The 25100-nt window shown below is 52.8% G+C and overlaps 1 protein-coding gene across 1 annotated transcript in view; it reads left to right on the forward strand.

Annotated features, from left to right (window-relative positions):
- The window catches only part of LOC149365210 (beta-scruin-like), a 212990-nt gene that overhangs the window by 115258 nt on the left and 72632 nt on the right, over positions 1-25100 (forward strand). Inside the window, exons 9-11 of the mRNA XM_089540996.1 lie at positions 2624-2807; positions 5971-6186; positions 8741-8952. Coding sequence (XP_089397122.1) covers positions 2624-2807; positions 5971-6186; positions 8741-8952 — 612 coding nt within the window. The remainder of the gene's footprint in view (positions 1-2623; positions 2808-5970; positions 6187-8740; positions 8953-25100) is intronic.

Consider the following 25100-nt stretch of genomic DNA (forward strand, 5'->3'; position numbering starts at 1 on the left):
GAAGCACGTGCAGCTTCATGTAATTGCAGGTTAGGATATGCGCCTTACTTGGTATTGACTTTGTGACCAGACATAGCCATCTGTCAACTAAAAGAAATTTTCTTGCTATAGGATTCTGCAGCATTATGTATGCTTCTGGACACTGAATACCGGGTGCGTCACCTCTCTTGAAAGCACTCAGATTTGTGTACTTATCAGTACGCTTGAGATGAGAAAATTTTATCAGCTTCTTTTCTTTATTTTATAATTAGCTACACAGCATGTTGCAAAAAAAAAATGTTTTAAGGAAAAGTATTTCAGTTTAGAGTAGAACAGTTCAACAAAGTTGTTTTGGGCATTCTGGTAACTTCAAGATGGTATCTGATGGTTGCATACAGACGCGCAAGTCAAACCTCAAAGGGCATCAAACTTAACAGTACCGCTGAGCTTATCCTTTCGTGCTTTTTATGTGTGTGTAGATCACCTGGGGAAGTTCAGTATTGGATGTTGGATTTCATAGTTCTGCTACAACTCTTATCTTCCTTTCTACACATGAAACATGGCTGAACTTGATTACATTCCCCAAGCAAATACCTGACGCCTTACAAGCGTTCCTTACTGTGCACAGTTGTCCCAGTGCATTATATCCACTCATGTGCAGCACACTGTTGTGTTGCTCTTGGTCTTCAAATGTGACTCTCAGCAATATGATGGAATCATAGTTCATCCAGATGGTCTTTGTGGTAGTGCAAATTTCAAAACAGATTTAAGAAGAATGAAGAGTGTGATACTTCGTCATGCATCATGCAATGCTGGTGCTAATCAGGCAACATGTGTGGTATATATACTTCGCACATTTGAGATTCATTGGATTTGTTCTGGAGCCATACTGGGAATTAATTAATCGATCTGTGATTTGTCACTGAAATTGAGAGAGGGCACTAATTTCTGAACTTTTGACACCAACTGTGAATTCAAAACTGTCTTTTCATGTAGGCTTACACGGCCTTTTTACGTGTATGTAAATTTATGCTAATGACTTTGGAAATTGCTTTGGAAATGGTTTTAGAAATTGCCTCGTAACATTCCTGTTACAGCTCACAATTCGCTTTCTGCATGTCATGTTTGATTGAACCTGATTATATCCCCAAGCTTGTTTGTTGCACCTAACAAACACTGTTGCCCTTTCAGAGTTATTCCATTGATTGACTCCTTTCGAGTGCAAGCAACAAATGGTTGTGTTGCTTCTGATTTCGAAATATGGCTGTCTGCATGACGGGCAACAACATAAATGCTCTGGATGGCTTTCATCATGCATCTATAAGATATCTGTAACTTTCAGAATTGGTTAAAGGAAGAACTGAAGGATGCTGTAAGAGTCATTAGAAGCTTGTTTTTTACATTATTTTACAATGAACTTGCAATGTTGACAAGTTCTTGCTCAGTGTGCATGTTGTCATGTACAGGTCCCTGCAGTATCGAAGGGAACCATTTTGCACTAAAAGATAATTTTTTGGTTATTTGTTTGCTGAAGTTGAAAATGATTAATGGGTACTTACGCCAAGATGAAAATTATAAAACAGCAAAACGTGAGCTTATTGCTCATTATTGAGAAGTAATCATTAACTGAATGCTCGAACTTTGTTTGCTTTCACCCCAAATGGGCCTTTACAGTCTCGACAAGTTGCTACTAAGCAAGCAAACGCACACATGGCCACACGCAGCCTCACTGAGCTTGTTCAGTATGCACATAAGCACGCACAGCTTCGGCAAGCCCCCTCTCAGCACGCAGATGTCCACGCACATAGAGTTGTCCACGAGAGTCCACGATTTTTTACACCCAAAGAGTGTGCGTGTACGTCTTTCAGCTCACAGTACGCGCATATGTACACACAGGACGCACAGAATGCGTACAGGTAACGCACAATTTCTGCGCATTCGTGTGCAAAATGAACGTGATCGTACAAAAATCACTGTTCTCGTGCAAGCTCACGCAGAGTTTTTTCAATAGGGTAAATTCACGTCTCGTTGACCTTCCTGCCTTTCGCTTCTTCTTTGTCTGTCAGCACGTGTGATGGTTTAACGCTTTCCAAGAATTATTTTTTGCTGCGTTAAGTGCTACATTGTGTTAAGCTTTTCATTAGAGCTTGTTATTTCTCTTCGTCTTTTTCCGTGCGCCTCGTGTTGTACTTACATAACGCATAAGTAAGAGTTTTCTAAGCTAGCCACTATTTGAAGTATTGGTTTGGTTTGGGCTGGTTTAGGGGCGTTTAGAGTCCAAAGCGACTCGGGCTATGAGGGACGCCGCAGTGAAGGGCTTCGGAAATTTCGACCACTTGGAGTTCTTTAACGTGCGCTGACATCGCGCAGTACACGGTCCTGAAGAATTTTGCCTCCGTCGGGATCGCACCCGCGGCCGGGATCGAACTCGCGTCTTTCGGGTCAGCAGCCGAGCACCATAACCACTGAGCCACCGCAGCGGTCTTATTTGAAATATTCGCGCAGCAACAATGTCAGAGCGTTACTACGTCAAACGAAGTGCGATTAGTGCGACTGTAGGTGTCCGCTGATGTCTTTCAGTTGTGCCTTTCTGCGCATGCGTCTGCCGATAAGCCTGACTGATTAGTAATCCGTGGCCTCTCAGGAGGCTGCGACCCGGGCCGGACGCGCTGCGACGAGATGGTGGCCTCGGATTCACTCTTCTGCTTCTCGACGAGCCGGCGGTGCTGGAGCGAGAGGGCCAAGGTGCCGGAGGCGCGAGCTTTCCACGGCGCCGCGGTGCTGGGCGATCGGCTTTACGTGGTCGGAGGTCGGGACCAGAACGGAAGGTGCGCTTCCACTGGTGATCTGCGTTCGGTTCCGAGAGCCTAGTGGTGAAATACTGGCGAGGAAACTATTATACTCAGATTAAGGGAAACAAAAAGTGAAAGAATGGACGGGTAATAAAGTATAGAATAGTCCCCTATACAGCTGTGACTGCAAAATAAAGGGGGGTGGGGACTCCTCTACAAAATGTTGGGGAGGAGGAATAACCGCAAACTTGACAGGACTGAAGATCGAGAAGAGGACAGGACGAGCGGTAACTAGCAACTGGCCCAAAGCTTCCCCTTGTTGATCCTCTACAAAATGGCGCGTTCAACGCAACAGTCCCGAACAAAACGCATTTAAAAACTGCTGCTTGCAGTTTTATAATGCAGAGTTTAAGTCCGCCTTTTTTGGCTTGCCCTGTGTTGTGGGGTTTTAATTGAGAAAATAACTACGTTTCCCTCGTTTAGTCGTGGCTGACCCAGTTCAACACCGCCGGACCCCACCCCGTGATCGCGGACGCTACCGAGCGCACGCCGACCACAGCGAGCCTTGCTCTGAGGGAACAAAGGAGCGACACACTGGCTTGCACAAAGAAGGAATTTATTGCTACAACACTAATAACGCCAACTAGCAACAAAATACGCTGAGGAATCGACGACGTCCGATTCACCAGCACGGTTACGAGTGAACGTTCGCCCACGCTAGGGCAGGGGCAAACTGCGAGGCCGGGCGGGACGAGCTGGCGGGAGAATGGTCCCACCACGAAGCCTCGCGTCCGCTGGTGAAGAGCGGAGCCCGAGGCAACACGTTCGCATGCGGCCAAATCCCGAGCCGAAGAGGGCCGTCTACCCCCCGCGCGCACGCAGCAAACGCTTCATCCGCGGCGCTCGTGTCTCGGCGACGCCAGTACCCTCTCTTGTTAGTTTACTTTAACACGGCTAAGGAGGGTGCATCGAGGGCAAGCCAACCAAAGGGGACCAGTCGAGGGTGCATTGCGGGGAAGCGAACCACAGGGGACGAGTAAAGTGCGTTCCCACATTGTTTACACATATTCTCGGTGCAACATTCGGGTGACACAATGTGGAGGTCGCCTAGAAGGCAACCGCGGCCACACTTATTAAAGGGCTGCCGGAGAAGAGATAGCGGCGTCCGGCCGGGGCTAAGGCCCTATGCGTTCTCTAGCTCGTGCTGACGAGACTTCGTTCGGCATTTCGCCACTGTCGGCCGCGCGGTTCGCTACAGACGAGGGGTTGTGTGCTGGGGACGAGTGGTTGTGTGCGGTGGTCTCCCTTCGAACTTGCGGTTGGCGACGGCCGATCCTCTGGTGTCAGGCTCCTTTGAAGATTCGAGCGCCGGTGGGGAGCAAGAAGGGCCTGTTTAGCTTGAGGACAGGCACTGGCAGGGGTTCAGGGTCCTTTGCAGGCGAAGTAGAGCGGTTGACCATCGCCATGCTTGGTACTGCCGTCACCGGTGTGGCCTTCGCATCCTGCTTCGTGCGACCTTTGGAGGGGCTGGGGTTGAGGCTAGCTGGCTTGGGCTCTGCCGAGAGCTCCTTAGCATCAGCTGGCCGCGGCTTCGACGTCGCTGTAGAGCCCTGTGGAGCTGTTGTGACGAGGCAGAAGGGGATGCCGAAAGCCGCAACACGGATGCTGCAGCAGAGCGTTCCCTGTCGTCAGGAGGCGTGGCGACAATGTCAGTCGAGGGCGATGTGGTGGGGACTGGGCAGAATTTGTCTCTGGGTGGGAACTATTGCAAGGAGGCGTAACAAGGGCATGATTTGACGTGGTCGCGTGTGGTGGCACGGTTAACGAGTGCGTCTGTACAGAGGTGGTGCATCAGTGGAACTACCGGTCCGAATGGCCCGCAGGCCTTCACAAGTGTCCTATCAACGGACAGTGCTTCGGATTAATGGTAGAGAGAACTTCATTGACCGGGAAGCTCGACCTGCTTCTCCACCGTTGGAGAAAGGGAAAGAGGTAGGGCGTACAGGGGAGGTGTTGACGTCGTAATATAATGAGTTGCATTCAGTGTCCTGCTGGACGATGCACCATCTCTCGCGCGCAACCCTAAGCCTAATACACACGAGCACGTCACAGCCATCCGATACGATGCACTCGTCCGAACACCCACACGTATGTGCGCCTCTTTCGCGCTAACAAGACCTGCTTCGGCCTCAGCCAAAGTATCCGCCTGGTTTGTGCTTGGTTTTGCGCTGCACTGTTTCTCTTTATTTTCTTTCTGCTTGACAACGAGGCAGGCATTTCCGTTTCGGATCATCAATGCGGCGCAAATTGCGAGGACACTTTGGCTACTAAAGCGTTGAGAGGCGAAAGCCGAGGACACTATGCCGTGACGACTTCCGGTGGATGTGACGTCACACCGTTCCCGTGGCTATGTCGATACCGTAATTGTGCATCTTTCGGGATCTTAAGTGTTAACTACGCTTAATTACACATTTATCGATGTAATTTGACTCAAATCCGACGTTTTTCTGACCACTCTGTGACAATTTTCACTATGGCGTGACGACTTCCGGATGTGACATCACACCGTTCCCGTGGCTATGTCAACGTCTGCGCTGTTTCGGTGCAATTTCGACATTTTTGCTTATAATTAATTAATTAATTAGTCTACGGTCATCAAACTTGGCTTCTAGGTTCATTTTTTCCTCCTGTATCTGAAGCAACCATTGGTTTTCTTCTCTTTTTTAGTTACAGAGCTAAACGCGTGTGACACGCTTTGGTTTGGTTTGGTTTATGGGGTTTAACGTCCCAAAGCGACTGAGGCTATGAGAGACGCCGTAGTGGAGGGCTCCGGAAATTTCGACCACCTGGGGTTCTTTAACGTGCGCTGACATCGCACAGTACACGGGCCTCTAGAATTTCTCCTCCAAAGAAATTCCAGCCGCCGCGGCCGGGATCGAACCCGCGTCTTTTGGGACAGCAGCCGAGCACCATAGTCACTGAGCCACCACGGCGGCTGTGACACGCTTTGTTAGCGGGGGACAGTATGAACAATTAAAGGGTTTCGCCTTAAAACATTCTCACGATATGCTCGATAAGCAATGCTTAAGAGCATCTGCACAGGGGAGGATTGCCTAAATGTCATTGTCACGTTTCACATGTAACGCTCGTCTGACGCTGTCCTTTCAGCGCAAAAAATTATTTTCCCTTTGCCTTTCAGATATTTGGATACAGTGGCTGTGTACAGTCCAATGCTTGATTCTTGGTCGGTGCTTCTAAGCATGCCTTTGGCGCTCATGGGAGCTGCGGTCGTGGCCTACCAGGGCCGAATCTGGGTTCTTGGTGGCGTCGGACTCGACAAGAATGATTCGTCGACGCCGGCTCCCAGGGAGCGGACACTGGATGACGTATTTGTTATAGACACCCGCGCCGCGAGGTAAGCTCGGCATTACGGTGGGCGGCTTACGTGGCTCCGAGTGCTAGGTCATGTTGGGTGAAAAAGGCGCTTTGTTCGACTTGTTCCTAATGGCCAACTTAAAGCGCTGTGTCACGACTAAAAAGAACTTGAAATAACTGCCAAGACTTACTTTGTTAAGACCGACCTGCATGTACTATCGGGGACAAAAGTGGTATACTCCACGCGATCGGAGCCAGACGAACGGAAAACTGCGTTTCAACGCCACCTGCAGGCGGCATCTCGGACCCAGACAGCCAATCTGTGACCTTTATTATCAGCAGGCATGTTTTTTGACTCGTTTCAATGTTTCGTTCTTTTGCTCGCCAAAATGTCGAGCGGCGCCGCAGCAGTAGCAATCTGGTGGCCGTCTTTTCATTTTGTGTCTTCTTTTTAACAACGCGCGTTCGAGATATGGCTCCTGAGCCGGCGTTCGCACCGTCATGATGCGATCAAACGCCCGCGCGCGCGTGGCTAACTTGCCGTGGAAGCAGCGCATTTTTGAAACAAACGAGCCAAGCGACTTGCCTGCTGATAATAAACGTCACAGATTGGTTATCTGGGTCCGAGATTGCGCCTGTAGGTGGCGTTGCAACGCAGTTTTCCTTTGCTCCGGCTCCCGCCGCGTGGAGTATACCACTTTTGTCCCCGATAGTACGTTAAATTTTGCGCTAGCGATGGCGGCAGGCGACGAGGGGTGCCGTCGCACGAAGTGTTTCTAGAAGCCCATGTCGCTTGCTTCGAAGTGCCTCTCTAGATTAGCCACTGCCTGGCCGTACACGCTTCCGGTTTGTCGCAGTGCTGTTCTTCGCCTCAGCAGGCTGCCACAGCATCAGTTAGAGAGAACGGTCTGCTTCCAAAGGTGAGCGGGCGCACCGCAAAGCGCGACGCGTGTCGAGCCGGATACGATCCCCGGTGCCGCTGTCCACTCTCGGCGCCAAAGATACCCAGACGGCGCTGACTAACAGTGGAACACTCATTTCACTGCTCGCCATAAATACCAGAGGAATGATATCAAAAAAAGAAAACAAAGCGAAGGGGAGGACGAGTCCGTTTGTCACTTCTTGTCGTCGTGGGTTTCCGGGATATCCTTTTCTTGCAGGTGCCATCTATGGGGTGCTTAGCATGTCGCGCCTTTCTTTCCTGTGGCTTGGGCTTCGTAAAGCTCGCGCTTGTGCTGTTGATTATATCGCCCGAAAATCTGCATCGTCCAAGACATTGACAGACACTTGTTTCACTAGCGTGCTGCCCTATCTCGTCCTGATAGTAGTAGTGGCATGTTCTCTTAGGCGGTCGTTGATGCAGCGTTTTGTTTGACCTACATAAGACGCTCGGCAAGACAGTGGGGTCTCGTAGGGAACCCAAGATGAAGTTTGCCATGTCGATCGCAGCGCCGTGACACACAACATAGCGAGAGAAGCAAGCAGTTTTGGGGGCACTCGGGGTGCTATTCCATGCCACCTTCCTGAGCTTATTGGCATGAGCTTCTGCGCTCTGTCGAAGCCACACGTGGTGCGTGTCAGTTATCTGGGTTATGTTTACAGAAGCGAGGCAAATAGTGCTATCAACCAAACGCGGGATTCTAATCGTTCAGAATGTGCTCTCGCGTTTGTAGCGGCCCAAGCTCCTGACGGCAGCAGCTTTTAGGCGCCTCGTGGAATAACTGCTGTGCCACCTGGGCAGCGCAGGTTCTCTATACACCACTTCACTGTCACAAGTGGTGAACTTTTTGTCATGCCACTTATTACACCACGCTGGTTTTGGGCCTTCATCATTCTCCACTTCATATAGCATATTCAGCTTCCAGGGCGCTGTTAGGATCTCATTTACTCCAGTGAAGACATTCTCGCGATTCTGGCCGCATTCCTGGCTGTCTCTATCGACGGTGCGCACGCGCGATAGCTTGCAAGGGGCACCGCGTTGACTTTGCCACCATCTTCAGGCATGTGAGAATATTTGGAATTTTGGCTATTTCAACGAGTTACTGTCACTGGAGAGGTTGCATAGCCTGCAAGCTTCTCGAAAGCGCATGTATTTTGGCGCGATGTCGCCAAAATATGTTCGGCCGCAGCGCCGAGCGTAACCACGTCTTCGAAATTCTAAAAACTGATATGAATATTGCTTGCGGAGGGCTACACGCCTGTCAATAACTAAAGAGGTAACTATTCAGTATTAGTTGGCCAGACCGCTAGTTAGGATGTCTTAGCTGTATTTTGATGCACTACACCACTGACAGTGCTGTGCCGAAAAAGGCGACCTTCTAACTAAAAAAGCCTATTTTTGAAAATCTTATAATATCTTAGCTCCAACACCATGCATGTAAAACATACATTGATGGCGAGACGCCTTCCTCCCTTTCCTCACGGTGCGGTTGAGGCGTCCACAGAGAAATCAAATCACAATGTTTATTTAGCGAAACTTGATAGCGTTCTCTAGGGGGCTGCCAAAAAGGCACAGACATGCCTGACAGGTGTTAGCCCCACTCTCCCCACTGAGTGTCACTGTTCACTATGCTCGCATGTGCTGTGACTCGAAGGTGTCGCACGGGGCCCGGTCTCCCGTACCCGTGCGCCTTCGCGGCCGCTGCCGTCTGCGGGGACGAGATCTGGCTGTGCGGCGGCATGACGTCCGGCGTTGACGGGAAGCTAAGGAGCACGTCCAACGTATACGTCCTCGACGACGGGGCCGCCTGGGTGTTCTACGACCTCCTCGCCCTCAACAGGCACGCCTTCCCGGCCGTCAGCTATGGTGAGGCCATTCCCCGAATTTTCCATTTTTCTTCTTTGTTGAAGCTGCGGAGAACTGCAGCTCCGCCCTCAGGCGAAATAATGGCGGCGACCGCCGCAACTGGGATGCAGTACTCCCTCACGTTACATTCGTATATATAACACTGCGCTGCAAGAGACGACTCACTTCACACCGTTTGTCCACGGTCGCGAAGCCATGACTGTGCTCGACGCTATGCTGCTTCCTGGTAGTGTAAACTCCACTGTCGTAGGGGCCGACCGCTTTGTTCACGAAGCCGAGGCCGCCCGCCAACTTGCTCGGCAGCATATCCGGCATCAGCAAGAAAAAGACGCTCATCGTTACAACCATCGCCACAGGGATGTCACTTACCGTCCCGGAGAAAACGTTTGGGTGTGGAGCCCAATCCGTCAACGAGGGCGCTCTGAAAAGCTGCTTGAAGTTCTACTTGAAGTTCTCCCTCAAGGAACTGTTCGTTCCTCTAGACGACCAACGTCCGAAGTTGTGAATGTCGCACGAATGAAGCCTTACCACGCCCGCCATTAGCTCTCTCGTCTCTACCTTCGGGCGCCGAAGACTAAGGTGTTCAGCGTGCGTACCCGTCGAGATGGTGGTCGGCCAGAACCGCCTCATGGAATTCGGCAATGTCAACGTCAACGTCCATCCCACATTCGCGGTGCTGTCCAACCACAACAAGCTGCAGCTTGAATACTTCGTCGGACAGAGTACCCACGCCTCGGTTTAGGGAACGCTCAACGACCGCGTGCTGCTCGAACTGGAAGTAGCCAATGTCCAAACGACTGAGAGCAAAAGGTCATGGCTTTCTCCATCCTGACCGCTCATATGCTCCAGCTCTCCGCATATAAGATGGCTGTGTTTCAGTGCCTCTGTCTCCGCGCGTACGAGATCAAGACGGCCGAGACAGTGTATTCCGCGCCCGTCGCCGATAACTGCTATGTGCACCAGGACTACTGCGCCTCTGCACGGGCACTCCATGAGCAGCAGGTGTTCGTTCCCCAAAATCCCGTGCCCGGGGAAACAGCTGTCGGTGCACACGACCTGCCGCGCCGAGGGCGGCGCTTTCCAGAGCGGGGGAACAATGCCACATTCCTGGGCATTCACGTGGCGTCGTCGCCCGGCCGAACTGCCTTAACCGCTATTCTGGCTAGCCTTAGCCATGGTGGCGGGCAGTGCTGCTTCTTAGTCGTCTCTTCTTCGTGTTCCGCTCGGGAGTTCCCTGCTGCCTGGCGCTTCCCAGTAAAACCGTGTCCTGGCCGTCCCGACTGTCTAGCCATGATAATATTTTACTTTGTTTGCTTTAGGAGGTATTTCTTATTTTAAATCTGACTAAAGCTGAAGCCGGCGGTTGCGGACCTCTGTCCTAAGCAGAGAAGAATAAGAATATGATTCCTTCAAGCCGTTACCAACTAGCCCAACTTAATGTTTTAACTAAGCAGTGCAAGCTTGAGCTGTGAGATTACCAAAGTAATGTTCAACAGCCTAGCAAGGGAACAGCAGTTCGCAATTAGTAGCGAGGTGCTGGAAGTAGTTAAAGAATATGTCTACTTAGGGCAGGTAGTGACCGCAGATCCGGATCATGAGAGGGAAATAATTAGAAGGATAAGAATGGGGTGGAGCGCATATGACAGGTCCTCTCAGATCATGAATGGTAGCTTACCAATATCCCTGAACAGAAAAGTATTCAACAGCTGTATCCTACCGGTACTCACTTATGGGGCAGAAACGTGGAGGCTAACAAATTGGGTTCAGCTTAAGTTAAGAACAACGCAGCGAGCTATGGAAAGGAAAATAATAGGTGTAACGTTAAGAGATCGGAAGTGGGTGGAAGTGGGTCAGAGAACAAACCCGCGTTAATGATATCCTAGTTGAAATCAAGAGAAGAAATGGGCTTGGGCAGGGCAGGTAATGCGAAGGCAAGATAACCGCTGGTCCTTAAGGGTTACGGAGTGGATTCCAAGAGAAAGCAAGCGTGGCAGGGGGCGGCAGGAAAGTTAGGTGGGCGGATGAGATTAAGAAATTTGCGGGAGTGTGGTGGCCGCGGCTGGCGAAGGACAGGGTTAATTGGAGAGACATTGTAGCGGCATTTGCCCTGCAGTGGGTGTAGTCAGGCTGATGATGATGATGATGAGACTTTAATAAAGGTGCACAATTTTTAAGAAATCCTGTAAGAAGTTTCTTGTGAACAGCGGTACTAAATTCTCATTACTGTGACTATTCCGAAAAGTGTAACCTTTGTTCTATCTTATATTCCTCTTGTCATGTCTTACCAACTCTAATATGATCTAATGTCTTCGCTTGGCGACGACTCTCACGGTTGCATCTACTGGGTATAAAGTGCTAATGTGTAAATCATGTATTGGTTTAATGCTGTATTCAGTATCCCCCCGATGTACCACTCAATTACTGTTTTTTTTGTATCGCCACTCTGTTGTATAGAAAATGAAATTGTCTCTAATGGGCATGTGATTCTGGCAGGAAATAGCCACCTTTTGTTTTCCCATTGACTGATCCTAGGACGACTGCTTGACCGAACTTTGTAATGCTAGTTTTGTTTTATGTACATTGTGCAAGGGGGCCGGGGCCGCGCTCCGTCGCCTTTAGCCTCGGCCTCCTCTTGGACTGTGTCTGAGGAAAGAATGAAGAAAGAAAGAAAGAAAGAAAGGCAGAAAGAAAGAGAGAAAGAAGGGAAGAAGGAAAGAAAGAAAGAAAGAAAGAAGGAAGAAGGAAAGAAAGAAAGAAAGAAAGAAAGAAAGAAAGAAAGAAAGAAAGAAAGAAAGAAAGAAAGAAAGAAAGAAAGAAAGAAAGAAAGAAAGAAAGAAAGAAAGAAAGAAGAAAGAAAGAAAGAAAGAAAGAAAGAAAGAAAGAAAGAAAGAAAGAAAGAAAGAAAGAAAGAAAGAAAGAAAGAAAGAAAGAAAGAAAGAAAGAAAGAAAGAAAGAAAGAAAGAAAGAAAGAAAGAAAGAAAGAAAGAAAGAAAGAAAGAAAGAAAGAAAGAAAGAAAGAAAGAAAGAAAGAAAGAAAGAAAGAAAGAAAGAAAGAAGAAAGAAAGAAAGAAAGAAAGAAAGAAAGAAAGAACTTCGGATGGATGGAAACAGGAGCGGCTGTCATCTAAATTGGTCGGCCGAATAGTAACGCACCTGTTTGAAAATGTTGTTACGAGAATAATATATTACCAGCATTTACAGCGAAGAAAGCAAGAGCATGCACTGGCATTGTTACGCCAGGAGGCATTGGACACTCGAGAAGGTCTGCTATTATTATGTTCCACAAAAGGGGTGAAACAGGGGATCCCTGAGGGCTGCCGAGAGTAGGGTTGGCAAAAACCTCCTCACCAGTGCGTGGTCGGTAGACTACCGTGCGCTGCGCAAGAAAGGAGCGCAAGAGGTGGTACAGGTTGGAAGGGAGACCGCGGCAGCGAAAGAAGCGATGGACGAGGGGGTGCCAAACGCTATTAAACGCACCCTGAAAATCAAGTGATATATGAACTACGGTGTGCGGGATATGCGGAAATTTTCAAGAGCCGTTCGCAACGAGGCCAGGGCTTTCACTGCGTGGCACGAATGGGTAAACACAAACTGGCTGGGGTGGAGATGGCCCCTGGCGTGCAAGAAATAGTAGAGATGGCCGTGAAGTAGGCGTTCTAATAGTTTACCGAGGATTGAGTTCATCACTATTGGCCGGTAGGAAGAAGGGAGGGAAGAGGGACGGTTTGGCTTAGGAAGATGATCCGCCCCCTGCGCCACGCGGAGGGAAAGTGGCCGAGGCGGAGGGCACAGTTGAAAGGGAAGAGAAAGAGGGACGGGTGGGCACGCCAGAAGCCCGTATACCCAAGGGCGCAGTCAACCCATCCTGACCGGCAGCCGTGTCAGTATCGAGTGCGTTCACGAGCAACTGAAGCTCTTTACGCGAGAATGGGACGTCCGGCGATACAGAAAGATGGTAAGGCGGCTCGACGGATGCACGGATAGACGCGTGTAATGGTGAATCTATCATATAATTGTCAAACGCGACCTGTGTCCGGAGCAAAAGTGCCGTCGACTGGACGACAGAAGTCGTCATAACGCCGCCTCCTGTGTCCAGAGGTGGTAGGAATACGTGGGCGCACAGTTTGGCGAATGCCTTCTGCAAGGGTGCGCCGAAAAGGTTTTTCTGAGTCGCATCGTGACAGGCCTGGCGCAACTCCGAGTCCTTCGTCTCCCTGATGTTGCGACGGTAACAGGCAAGTGCTGCCTGAAACGCGGTGCGATAGACGGGGCGCAACGATGGTTCTGAGCAACGCTGAAAGCGCCGGCCAAAGCTCGAACGCGGCGCCGCTCGATGGCGAGATCAGGGGACTACCGTGGCTTCGGTGCCGGAGCACTCACAACCGTACGCTTGTGGCGCTCAATCAGCGTGGTAACTGCTGAGTCGTGGAACCGGTTGACGACGGTCTCCAGTGCGTCGGAGGAGCGCAGATCGGCGCCAGCAACCCGGGGAAACCATGTGTCCCTCGCGAGGCACTGAAGCAGACGAGCCCGGGATGCAACCGTTAGGCGGTGCTGCTTCGGAGGAGGAGCACCAATCGACACCTCAATATAAGAATGCTCGGACAGAGATTCGACGTCCGGGACGGTCCATATGTATCCGGAGCTCGGCAGGGACGAGGAAGCGATCGTGACATCAATCCACGACTCCGCGTAACAGTTGTATGTGGGGGCGGAAGTGAGATCATTTAAAACTGTCATTTGGTGAGCCAGGGCGAAGTGGACGAGTTTGCAGCCACACGATTCGGAGGGTGCGGGGCCCCACAATTCATGCTTGGCGTTGAAGTCACCGGCCAGGATGATGGGGCGGCCGGCCGCCAAAGCGACCATTTCGTCCAGGTCGTCCAACGAAGAGTCAGACAAGGCGCGCGGCGGGGAGTAAACAGAGACAAAGAGGAAGGGAGCAGACTGGGAGGTGCAGAGCACCGCCGCAACGAACGTGGAGGCGTAAATAGGGAACACCGCAAGCGGAGGATCCCGCACAAGGACCAGAGAGCGCGGGTGTGATTGCGCAGAGAAGACGGCAACCCCACTAGGAAGACCGCAAACCCCACCACCGGCCAGGTAAGGGTCCTCCATCGCTGCCAGAGAAAACGGAGAAGAGAGGAAATCACTCAAGAGGGCAGCCGCCGCACGCCGGGTATGGTCAAGGTTGATCTGCAGAAAACTAAATCTAGCCATTGCGATATAAAGAGGCATAGGAACGGGGATAACTGAAGTAGAAAAGAATCACTTATGGGCGACAGCTGCAGAAGAAAGGAAAGTAAGAGAAGCGAATGGAGGGAGCAGGATCCTGCGGAGTGGGGCTGCGGTGGGGCGACGGGCACACGAAGAAGTGTTCGTGCCCGGAATAGTAAGTCGGGGTTGAAGAGAGGAGTAAAAATGAGTAATTATTCAATAGAGTTGACACATAGTACATGGAACATTGGGGAAGCGACTGAACCGTGTCGCCGACCAAAAAAAGAGTAGGAAAAACGATGGATTGATTAATAGATCGTGGCGGTGGTGGAAGCAGGAGCGCCGAGGACCGGCTATGGAGAAACGTGATAAAGGGCAGCTAGAAACGAAGAATACGAATGAAAAATTAATGTAGAAGGCCGTGAGTACAATCAGAGTCGCAACCTGGCGGTTCGCGGTAGAGGTACGCAGGGATCGCGGCCCTAAGGGCCATAAGCGGTCCTGGCACGGACGCGAGCAGCGCACCCGTAGGTGGAAAAGTAAAAAGAAAAGGAAAAAGCTACTATAGCGACCCACAGCCGGGGGGAGCGGGCACGGGGAGACTCCCCTGATCTCCCCTGGGAAGTAGCGGAAAGGATGGGTATAAAGGATGGGTTGAAAGGTTATCAGGAATGGGTTAGGTAATGTGGATGGGAATGGGGACAGCGAGGTTCTTGCTCTGATCCTTCAATCGTCTCGACTCCATTGCTGGCCTGCCTGGCCAGGGCAGGGAGAGCGTCGAGATTGCCCAATGGTGCGGCCCCACTCACGGGATGCCCGACCACCCACCATACGCAGCGGGCTCCGACCGCCGGAGACAGGATAACCTAACACGGGGTCAGCAGCTACCTGGGGCCCCTCCACGACCCTAGGGAGCTTTTCCAACCAGCCGGCTACTTACCGTCGAGTGCTTTTCGCGGTTTTTCAGACACCGGAAGTATGTGTGATGTGATCCAGCCAGTAGAGGCTTAGGTCGTCCGCCTAACGGCCCCCCTGCCCTCAGTGTCATGACTTAACACTTCCGCGGGGACCCATCTGTGCTCCCAACCAACCAACCATGCACTTATTTCCTCCCCTAGCTTGCTCTTCTCCTACTGAGGAGGGAGTGTTCAAGGCCGGGCGACTGGGCCACAAACAAGAACGTGGCTTAGGGTGAGATGGCGCGGGCCTACTCCACCGGTACTCAACAACATCGGCGGTTTTTACCAGACTCTTTCGAGGTCGTACTACGCCCCCATCCCCCGGCGTCCCGCAAAGGCCATTACAGCTCTGCGGCCGGCCGTAAGGCCGCTTCCCAGAAGCGCCGTTTCAGAGCCTGGCTACTATAAACCCCCGCGCGGACCTGGTTTCTCCGTAACCCGAAACCGACGCATCGGTAGCCAGACTTGCACGCCCTCGCGTGCGGAGGGAGATAGCATGTATTTGAAACCTTTTCATGTTTTGACATGCCTTCCGTGACGGATTTCGTGGGCCCAACCTGAGTATAAACCCTGGCCTGCCTCCGCTCAGGCATCGGACCTCACGCGCGCGACTGGCCCTCACAGTCGCCTGGGAGTCGCTGCCACTCCCATGGGGTTTTGCATCCCCAGAGGAGGGGTCCCGGCGATCCCATCCCCACTGCTGGCGTTGCACCGGAACAAAGCCTAGTATCCGAAACTACACTGGCCCGTATCCGGTGGCGGGGGGGGGGGGGAGGGGGGGGCACGAGCAGGCCGCACAGTCAGATTTCCCCCCAATCAACGCCGAAAAAAGTTAGGGTGGGCGTGTAAAAGGAATGAAAAATAATAGCGCCCGGCCCATACCGCTTAGAGCACAACAACATTTGTTAGGGACATTTGTTAGGTTGGGGCAGCCAAAAGGAAATAAAAATAATAAGCCCCTGCCTGCACCACGTACGTACAACAGGCTTAACCAAATTCGAAAATAAAAGAATAGGCCTGTAGGCAAATTGTACTTTCGCCACCCGTGGGTGGAAAAATAAAATAAAAGAGAGAAAAGCTACTGTAGCGACCCACAGCCGGGGGAGCCGGCCCGGGGAGACTCCCCTGATCTCCCCTGGGCAGTAGCGGAAGGGAAGGGCAAATGGATGGGAAAAGTGGTTGTAGGGAATGGGTTGGGACAAAGGTTGGGAATGGGGACAGCGAGGTTTTTGCTCAGATCCTTCGATTGTCTAGACTCCATTGCTGGCCTGCCTGGCCTGGGCAGGGAGAGCATCGAGATTGCCCAATGGTGCGGCCCCACTCACGGGGTGCCCGACCACCCACCATACGCAACGGGCTCCGACCGTCGGAGACAGGAAAACCTAACACGGGGTCAGTAGCTACTGTTGGGACTTGGAGTCCGAGCCAGGAAACGGTCGAGGCGACGGTGAGTAAAATGACTTTTATGTACAGTATGTACAAGGGCTTTTACATGATACAAGGGTAAAGAGCACCACGGGCTAGCACAAAGGAGAAGAGCGGCCCCGGCGGCGAGCGTAGCTCCGGCGTGATGGCTCTTCTGCTGCCCGTCTGCTGCGCGGGTTCAGCGCGGCTCCGTTTTTAAAGCCACCCGCTGACGGTTGCGGCAGCCAGCAGTTCAAATCCTCCAATCAGGTCACAGCACTGGCCACCGTTCAAGTTAGACCAATGGTCGAGAGGCGCCGGCCGGTGACGCGTCGGAGGAACCCGCACCGACGGAGAGGAGGGAAGGAGGAAGGGTCCGCGTCGGCGCCGGCGAGACGGCATGAGTCACGCTGCTCGCCGCGACATGTCCGAGAGAGTCTGGGCCTGCTTTGAGCGACGGCGGGCGCGCAGCGCTTGAGAGGCCAGCCAGCGAAATGTGGGCTCCGGCACTACAGCACCACCGCCGCCAGACAATGCGCCAAGAAGACGAGCTACTTCCGCGTGGCTCGGATGCGGGGCGCGCTCGTACGCCGGGCTCGTCCAAGTTCCCGTCCGGTGTTCAGCCGCAGGTAGCTCCAGGCTCCTTTCCGAGAACGGGTCCCGCTCGTCAGGACAGGATCACTGCTCCGCAGCTTTGTCGCCCAGGTGACTGGATCAGCTTCGCTCGGTCCTTCGGAAGAGCTTGCTTCTCAGCATCGGTCGTTAATCGTTCTGAATGTTGCCAAGAACCGACCGACAACAGGCAACACCCAACACGAGCAAGTGCCCTCCGTCACCCGTCAAAACACCAGACTTCAGAAGTCAAAAAACTCTGCTGGCTATATTTCTGTCCCCTTTTTGTTCCCTCTTCTACAAGAGACACATGTGGGATACAAGAACTCCAAAGTAATTAACTCAGACAAAGTGTCAAACACATGTCACACACGAAATAAAATAAATGCAAAATAAATTCGCTCTCTGGAGATCACTCGGCCAGGAAAATACTCAGCTGAGGCCACAAATGAGGATATCAATTTTTCCCCGATCTGCGAGCGAACTTAACAGCTGTTCGCGAAGAGACAAAATGTAGGTCACGAGGAGGCGAAGGCAGCCTTGCTCAGAGCGCACGGCTTAGTGCGTCTGCGTTCGCGTTCAACTCGGTTCTAACGGACGTTACACGACACCCGCTACCGCGGAAGCTAATGACTCTGCCTCTTTCGCTGTAGCTGCGCTTTTCTCTCTCTCTCTACTACCGTGGTAGCTAACGTCTCTGCCTCTTTCACGGTAGACGCGCTTTTCTTTCTCTCTGTACTTGTCTTTCCAGTTTCTACGGGCGGTACAAAACGAGAAAGATTCGCTTTCACTGACTTGCGACTTGTCCTTTTCTTTGCGCTTCGCGCGCCAGTTGCGGCGTTCAACTGCGATTGCGCAAAGCTTCCGGTGGGACCTTTCGTTCCTTTCCTTTGTTCTTCGTGGCAAGTGAGACATTCCACGAGTCTTTAATTTCTCGCGTACCCTTTTGCATTTTCGCTCGACGCGAAGTGCGCATCTACCCGGCCTTTTGATTTTGCGCCTACTAAATGGTGTTATTTCCACTCGCGGCTTTCCATCGCGATACCTAAGCTCGGTCGAACGCTTAGGCAGTTCCTTCTTGCCTCTGTCACTACGGCTACGTACAATCTTTCGCTTTTTGAGCCGTCCTTGCGTTTTCCCTGTGCGCGCGTGCCGCTTTCTGTGGGAGCGCGGCTTCTCCCGTGACTGCAGCGGAAAAAGAGAGCCCGCATGAGAGCACGTGCCTTTGCGCGTCTTGCTCTCTCTGTGCTCGCGGCAAGATTCACCCCTGCCTCGCTCCTTTATTTTGAGCTTCTTGAGCAGCGCTCTCTTGTATCTCGGTTTCATCCCTTGATACTCTATCTCGCGTGAATGCTTGTATGCTTTCTTTTTGCAGTTTATTCAACTGCCCAGATCCATGAGCCTCGGCACACTTATGCGCTTCGCTCTGCGCGATAGTGATGCCTCGCACATTTCTTTAGCTCTGGTTCTGACGCTAGTTACAGGGCTGACAACGTGACTGACTTTACTGAAGTCATTTTGCCGGCGACGCTGGCGCTTCCGATGGTGGAAACCCGTTTTCGCGCGTTTGCCCTTTCTCTCTTTTCGGCGGCGCCCGTCTTTCTTCTGCCTGCCTTTCATCTTTCGGCGGCACCACTCTTTCTTTTGCCTACCTTTCATCGTCTTTCGGTGACAGCTCTCTCTCTTGAGCTTGCCTTTACTGTCATTTCGGCGGCAGCACTGCTTGTCTATCACCTTGTGGTGATAGCTCTCTTTTCGGAACTGGCTGTTACTTTCTTTCCGGTTGCAGCTTTCTTTCTTATGCCTTCCTTTCATCATCTCCTGAGGAAGCACATGCTGCTTCTGTCGCCTAGGTTCCGGTTCCCTGACAATATCACTCTGATTGTCAGCCGATTCATATGTGCTACCTAGTTCAGGCCTGTCTTTAGCGCCTTTACTAGCGTCCTCCAAACTGAGTTCTTCCTCGTCAGCCTCTAAGAGTGCACATTCGTCCTCATCTTTCTCGGACGGGCTGACGTCTACAGCCCCCATGTCGTCTGGAAGGTTCTGTTCTCCACTGTCGTCCAGCACCTTAGTTTCTTCAGGCGCAGACGAACCAGCGTTTTCAACTGACATGAGTGATGGTATACAGCTCTCGTCATGCTCCTGACGCGTTTCAGCTAATTTCGGATGAGGGTCGGCTCTGCACTCAGTCGCGGTGTTCCCGCTACTGCAGCTGCTTTCAGGAATGTCGTAAAGCTCAGAGCAGTGCGAAAGCACGGGACTCGTTTCGCATTCCTCGCCAGAGACACTAACGCACAACTCAGCGTCCGCAAACTCTCCATGCGCCTGCTTCTGTTGATCGTAAATTTCGGGTTTCTGCATCTCTGCCGAACGCGCTACACAACACGGTGTGCCGTCCTCATTTACTTTGCTTGCGTCGGCGCAAGTGTTTTCATTAATGTCCAGACGGACGTCCTCTCTGCCCTGTTCGGCAACTTCTCCTGCTTCCGACACGCTAGGAGATTCGCTTTCCGGTAACACCGCCACAATTTTGAATGGGCGAGACCTCTGTAACTGCATCGTCCGATGCTGTGACTACGTTATCCGATGGTAGAGAGGTTTCCTCGGTTGGCGAATGCGGGGCAATTCCCACTGTTACAGCAGCAGTTACATCTGCCAAATACGGACTACGTTCCTCTGTGCCGCACTGGCAGTGCTGCTCCACAGCGACGCACTCTACCTCTGTGTCCCGATCTTCCGAACCTTCCGCATTTTCGAGCCATTCTAAAATGTCGGCTTTAAACTGATAGGGAAAATCGTTAAACGATGGGGTGCTATTCTCTCGCAGGTACCTTTGGCGAGGGTCCAGCGGTGGCACGTTATATTTCGCCAGTAAGAAGCTTTTCAGCTCATCGTAGTCCGCCAAGCCGTCGTCCAACAGGCGCTTGACAACGTCATACGCTTCGCTGGAAAGCAGGGCTACCAACTTCTATGCCCAACCATTCCGCTCAACGCGCTTTCTCTCGCAGACGCGCTCGAACTCCGCAAGATATTTCGTCATATCTTCGGCGATCACGAAGGGCTGCGGCCTGTCTCTCAGCTGCTGACCGTTGGTCTCATGCAGAGCGGACAATGTTCTATCCCTCTCATAAAAGATCTCGTGTGCTTCAAGCTCCAGGTCCATCAGTTTCTTAGCGCGATCACATCGTTTTATCTGAAGCTGCCTCGTTTTTCTTCCTCTTCGCGCTCAAGCTGCTTCTGTTTTTCTGCCTCTTCGTGCTCACGGCGTTCTGTGATCTCATCCCAGGCCTCATTGGCTTCCTCAGCCGTTACCTCCTCTTTCCGCATGATCTCAAGAATCGCATGCTTTCGTTTCGCGGGGCCCAAATCAATGCCCAACTCTTCACAAATTTCGATGAGTTCCTTCACTTTGAAGTTCTCCATCGCTCACAATAGCCTCTTGTAGTTTGCCCTTTTCTTAGAATTCCCTTGCCGTTCACTACTATAGCGCTACTAGCATGACACGCGCAAGTAATTCTATCCAAAACGCCTCGTTTACTCCCTCTGCACTAGCTTTCGTTTCAAAGCGCTCCGACTTGGCTCGAAACAGCAAAGCTCTCTCCAGTGCAACAGTGCAACACACAGCCCTACTCTAAACTACAATCACGTGTGCTAGAGCAGTCTGGCGAATTGAGGGGAAAACATCAGGCACTCACCGCGCCGAGGTAGCTGACGCCGGTCGATCCCGCGGCTGTCATCCACTGTTGGGACTGGGTGTCCGAGCCAGGAAACGGTCGAGGCGACGGTGAGTAAAATGACTTTTATGTACAGTATGTACAAGGGCTTTTACATGATACAAGGGTAAAGAGCACCACGGGCTAGCACAAAGGAGAAGAGCGGCCCCGGCGGCGAGCGTAGCTCCGGCGTGATGGCTCTTCTGCTGCCCGTCTGCTGCCCGGGTTCAGCGCGGCTCCGTTTTTAAAGCCACCCGCTGACGGTTGCGGCAGCCAGCAGTTCAAATCCTCCAATCAGGTCACAGCACTGGCCACCGTTCAAGTTAGACCAATGGTCGAGAGGCGCCGGCCAGTGACGCGTCGGAGGAACCCGCACCGACGGAGAGGATGGAAGGAGGAAGGGTCCGCGTCGGCGCCGGCGAGACGGCATGAGTCACGCTGCACGCCGAGACATGTCGGAGTGAGTCTGGGCCTCCTTTGAGCGACGGCGGGCGCGCAGCGCTTCTTTCCAGAGAGGCCAGCCAGCGAAATGTGGGCTCCGGCACTACACTACCTGGGGCTCCTCTTCGCTCACTAGGGGGCTTTTCCGACCTGGCGGCTACTAGCCATCGAGTGTTTTTCGCGGTTTTTCGGACACCGGAAGTATGTGTGATAGTCCCGGCCAGTAGAGGCCCATATCGTCAACGACCTCGCTGCCTCGGAACTGAAACCTCCGTGGGGACCCATCTGTGCTTCCTACCATCCATCCATGCACTTATTTCCTCCCCTAGCTTGCTCTTCTCCTACTGAAGAGAGAGTGTTCAAGCCTGGGCGACCGGGCCACTAACCAAGAACGTGGCTTAGGGTGAGATGGCCCGGGCCTACTCCAGCGGTACTCCACAACATTGATGGTTTTTGCCAGACTCTTCCGAGGCTGTACTAGGCCCCCATCCCCCGGCGTCCCGCAGGCGGTTAAGCCTGCGGCCGGCCGTGAGGCCGCTTCCCCGAGGCAGCGTTTCCTCAGAGCCTGGCTACTACAAACCCCCGCGCGAATCTGGTTTCTCCGTAACCAGAAACCAACGCGTCGGTAGCCAGACTTGCACGCCCCCGCGTGCGGAGGAAGGTAGCATGTATTTGAAAACCTTTTGGCGTTCTGAAATGCCTTCCGGGCCGGATTTCGTGGGTCCAACCTGAGAATAAACCCAGGCCTGCCTCCGCTCAGGCATCGGACCTCACGCGCGCGACTAGCCCTCACAGTCGCCTGGGAGTCGCTGCCACTCCCATGGGGTTTTGCATCCCCAGAGGATGGGTCCCGGCCGTCCCATCCCCACTGCTGTCACTGCACCGGAACAAAGCCTAGTAGCCGAAACTACACCGTCCCGTATCCGGTGGCGGGGGGGGGGGGGGGGGGGGCACGAGCAGGCTGCACAGTCAGATTTCCCCCTCAGAGCACAACAACAGGTGGAAGAGGGCCGGAACCGCCGCTCAGAGCCTCCGCAAAGGTCTTGGGAACATTCGGTCCGGCCCGCAGAAGGCGAAGTTCCGCCTCGGCCTCGGAAGCCCTGGCGGACACTTCGGCATTCCTGGCCCTAAGCACCTTCAGGTGACGATCCCGTGCGATAACTTGGTCCCGCAAAGCGCGGACGGGCTCTCTGTCACGGATGGCGCAGTCAAAGAAATGTTGCGCATTAGTATTCATGGCAGAGACCGGGGACACGAGGGTGGCCCGGATCCCTGCTCTGATCTTGTTTTTTTCGTCGTTAATGATGGGCAGCAGTTCCTCGTGCGCCGTTAAAAGGGAGGTATCCGTGCCCAGATCTAGGTTGGTGGGGGCTGGGGTCTTTGGGACAGCGGCAGGTGGCGAGGAAAGGCCCGGGACGCCGGTTAAGGGGGTCAAATCTGCGCCCGAAAGAGAGCGGGGTTCACAACCTGTAGCGGCACGATGGTCAGGTAGACGATGTTCATATGGCATGACCTAGTCCTCCGGGTTGTCAATGGTAAAGTCCGTGTCGAGGTCAGAGGTTACCACAGGAGATGGCGGATTCGCGCGTAGTCCACGTGTCAGGGCCAGCCCAGCAGCAGCTGCGCGGTCAGTCATGGCGGAGCCAGCAGCCGCCAGGCCTAACCAGGCAGCGGCCTGGGCGCAAAGTGCGGAAAAGATGAAAATTGAGGTGTTGTCCTCCGAGAGGGAGGACCCTCAGGAAGTCCCCAAGGTCTTACAGGGCCCCTACGAGCAGAGAACCTCTCCAAGAGGCCTTTGAGGCGCGAGGAAATAAAAAAATCAGCAGGAGCTCAAAACAGTGTGATCCACAGGATACTCTTCTTCTTCCACCCCCTACTCCTCGTACCCGGCACCTCCGCGATTAGAAGCAGGCAAAGAGGTCTTGACTCCTCGCGGCTTCTTCCGCCAGGCGGATGGCTTATTGCTGTGGAACAGGAATCTCGCTACGCAGCAGGGCTTCCCAGGAATCTCTACAATTTATATTTCCTTCAGTCCCTGGGGAGCTAGCGCATACCCAGATTATGTGGTCGAGGGTCCCTCTTGCCTCACAGTGCTGGCCCTTATCCTTTTCTTTCTCATCTTTCTTAACGTGATATGCCCGGACCGGGTTTACGAAGTTCCCAGCTTGGAGGCGCCGCCATGCGATTGCCACCCTATTGTTTAGGCTCTTATCCGGTGGTGGCACCAGTCTGCTCTGTAATTTATAATTTTCGATAATCTCCATATAATTTTGCAGACGGTCGTCCATGTTCCGGCACTCGGTAGGCTCCACAGCCACCCGGAAGTAGAGAGCTCCGGTTAACTCGTGGGCGGCGTTGTTGCCAGGAACGGACGGGTGTGCGTGAGTCCAAAGTAGGCTAATTTTTCTGTTCAGCCGTCTACTGGCCAGAATCCTTGTCGCTTCCGGCGAGATCCCACCCTTTCCAAAATTATAGATGGCCGTTTTGTTAACGCTAGTTATAAAATTGGCTTCCGTTCCAACGCACGCGAGCGCTATCGCAACTTCTTCAGCTGTTTCAGTGTTGCGGCTTTTAATGGTGGCTGCCGATACAGGGGCACCGAGGCCGTCGACCACTGAGGCGACCGCCGCACCCAACTTGCCACTTGCCGCGTCCACGTAAGCAACTGACTTCCTGTCTATCGGATCAAAGTATCTGATTAGTGCTTCTGCTCTGTTCTCCCTCCTCTCAGTGTTGAATATGGGATGCATGTTACGAGGGAGTGGGGGAATGATTAGATTTTCTCGTCCTTTGCGTCTCCGCGGCGCGCAAGCTTCCCCGGCGCGCCCGCTGTCTCCATGTGCATGGTCAGGTGCTCTTCACACGCACGTTGTTGCGTGCCGCGGTTCGCCGTGGTGCCTCGCAAGAGAAATGAGAAAGAGATTAGGAGGGAGATTAAACGAAAAGAACAAGACATTTCTATTTACGCTTACTTACATCACGGAGGAAATGAAAGACTGTACTAGGTAAGAAATGATGAGGAAGTCCTCCCGATGAGCCAGACAGGCGCTCGTTTATAGCGTTTTCGCCTCCAGTTCCAGCACGTTCCAGCCAAGCAACAGGTTTCGTGGGCGATGATGATGATGATGAAAGACTTTTATTGGTGCAGGGAGGTATGGTTGGACCGACTCTACGCCGACTCTACCGACTCTACGCGAGAATGCGCCGGGTTTCGATCCATAGCGGCGAGCCAGGGCTCCCGCCCGCCCAGGCGCTGGCCATCATGGTCCTCACGGGTCATGTTCGTAGGAAGAGGGCGCATCTCCACTGGGATGTAATACGAACGCGCACTTCTATGAGAGTGGTGTGTTGGATGTGTACGGTGAAGGAGGCGGCGACCCGACGATGTCTTCGAGAGACGTGCCTACTGGTTGGTCATGTGGGCTTCCCGGAGCTCCCAAAATGTGTTCACCATGCCCCGCCCCAAGAAGCTCTGGTTGGAGGTGTTCGCGGGTAGGTCCACCTTAATTGTTTTGTGGTGGATGACTTTTGGGCTGAACATAATGGTCCACTATGGTCGCCGCCTCCCGCAAGTTGGTCTCAATGTCCCCGAAGGAGCGTTGCGAGGCCGACAAGGTGCAACGTGACCTTTGAGAGAGCTGCGGGGGCTCTGGTCTGACGTCACGGCAGGTGCTCGGAAAGGATCCCGGTTTCTCGGAGAGAGCAACCTGGGTCGCACAAGCCCCACCGGTTGCAGCACCTGCCATCGCAGGGCAGTAGCGCATCACTTAACCGCTTGCTCCACTGCGCCAGGAGAGGT

Source organism: Amblyomma mixtum, chromosome 1 (assembly GCF_055824585.1).
Source record: "Amblyomma mixtum isolate Tamu chromosome 1, ASM5582458v1, whole genome shotgun sequence".
Lineage (NCBI taxonomy): Eukaryota > Metazoa > Arthropoda > Arachnida > Ixodida > Ixodidae > Amblyomma > Amblyomma mixtum.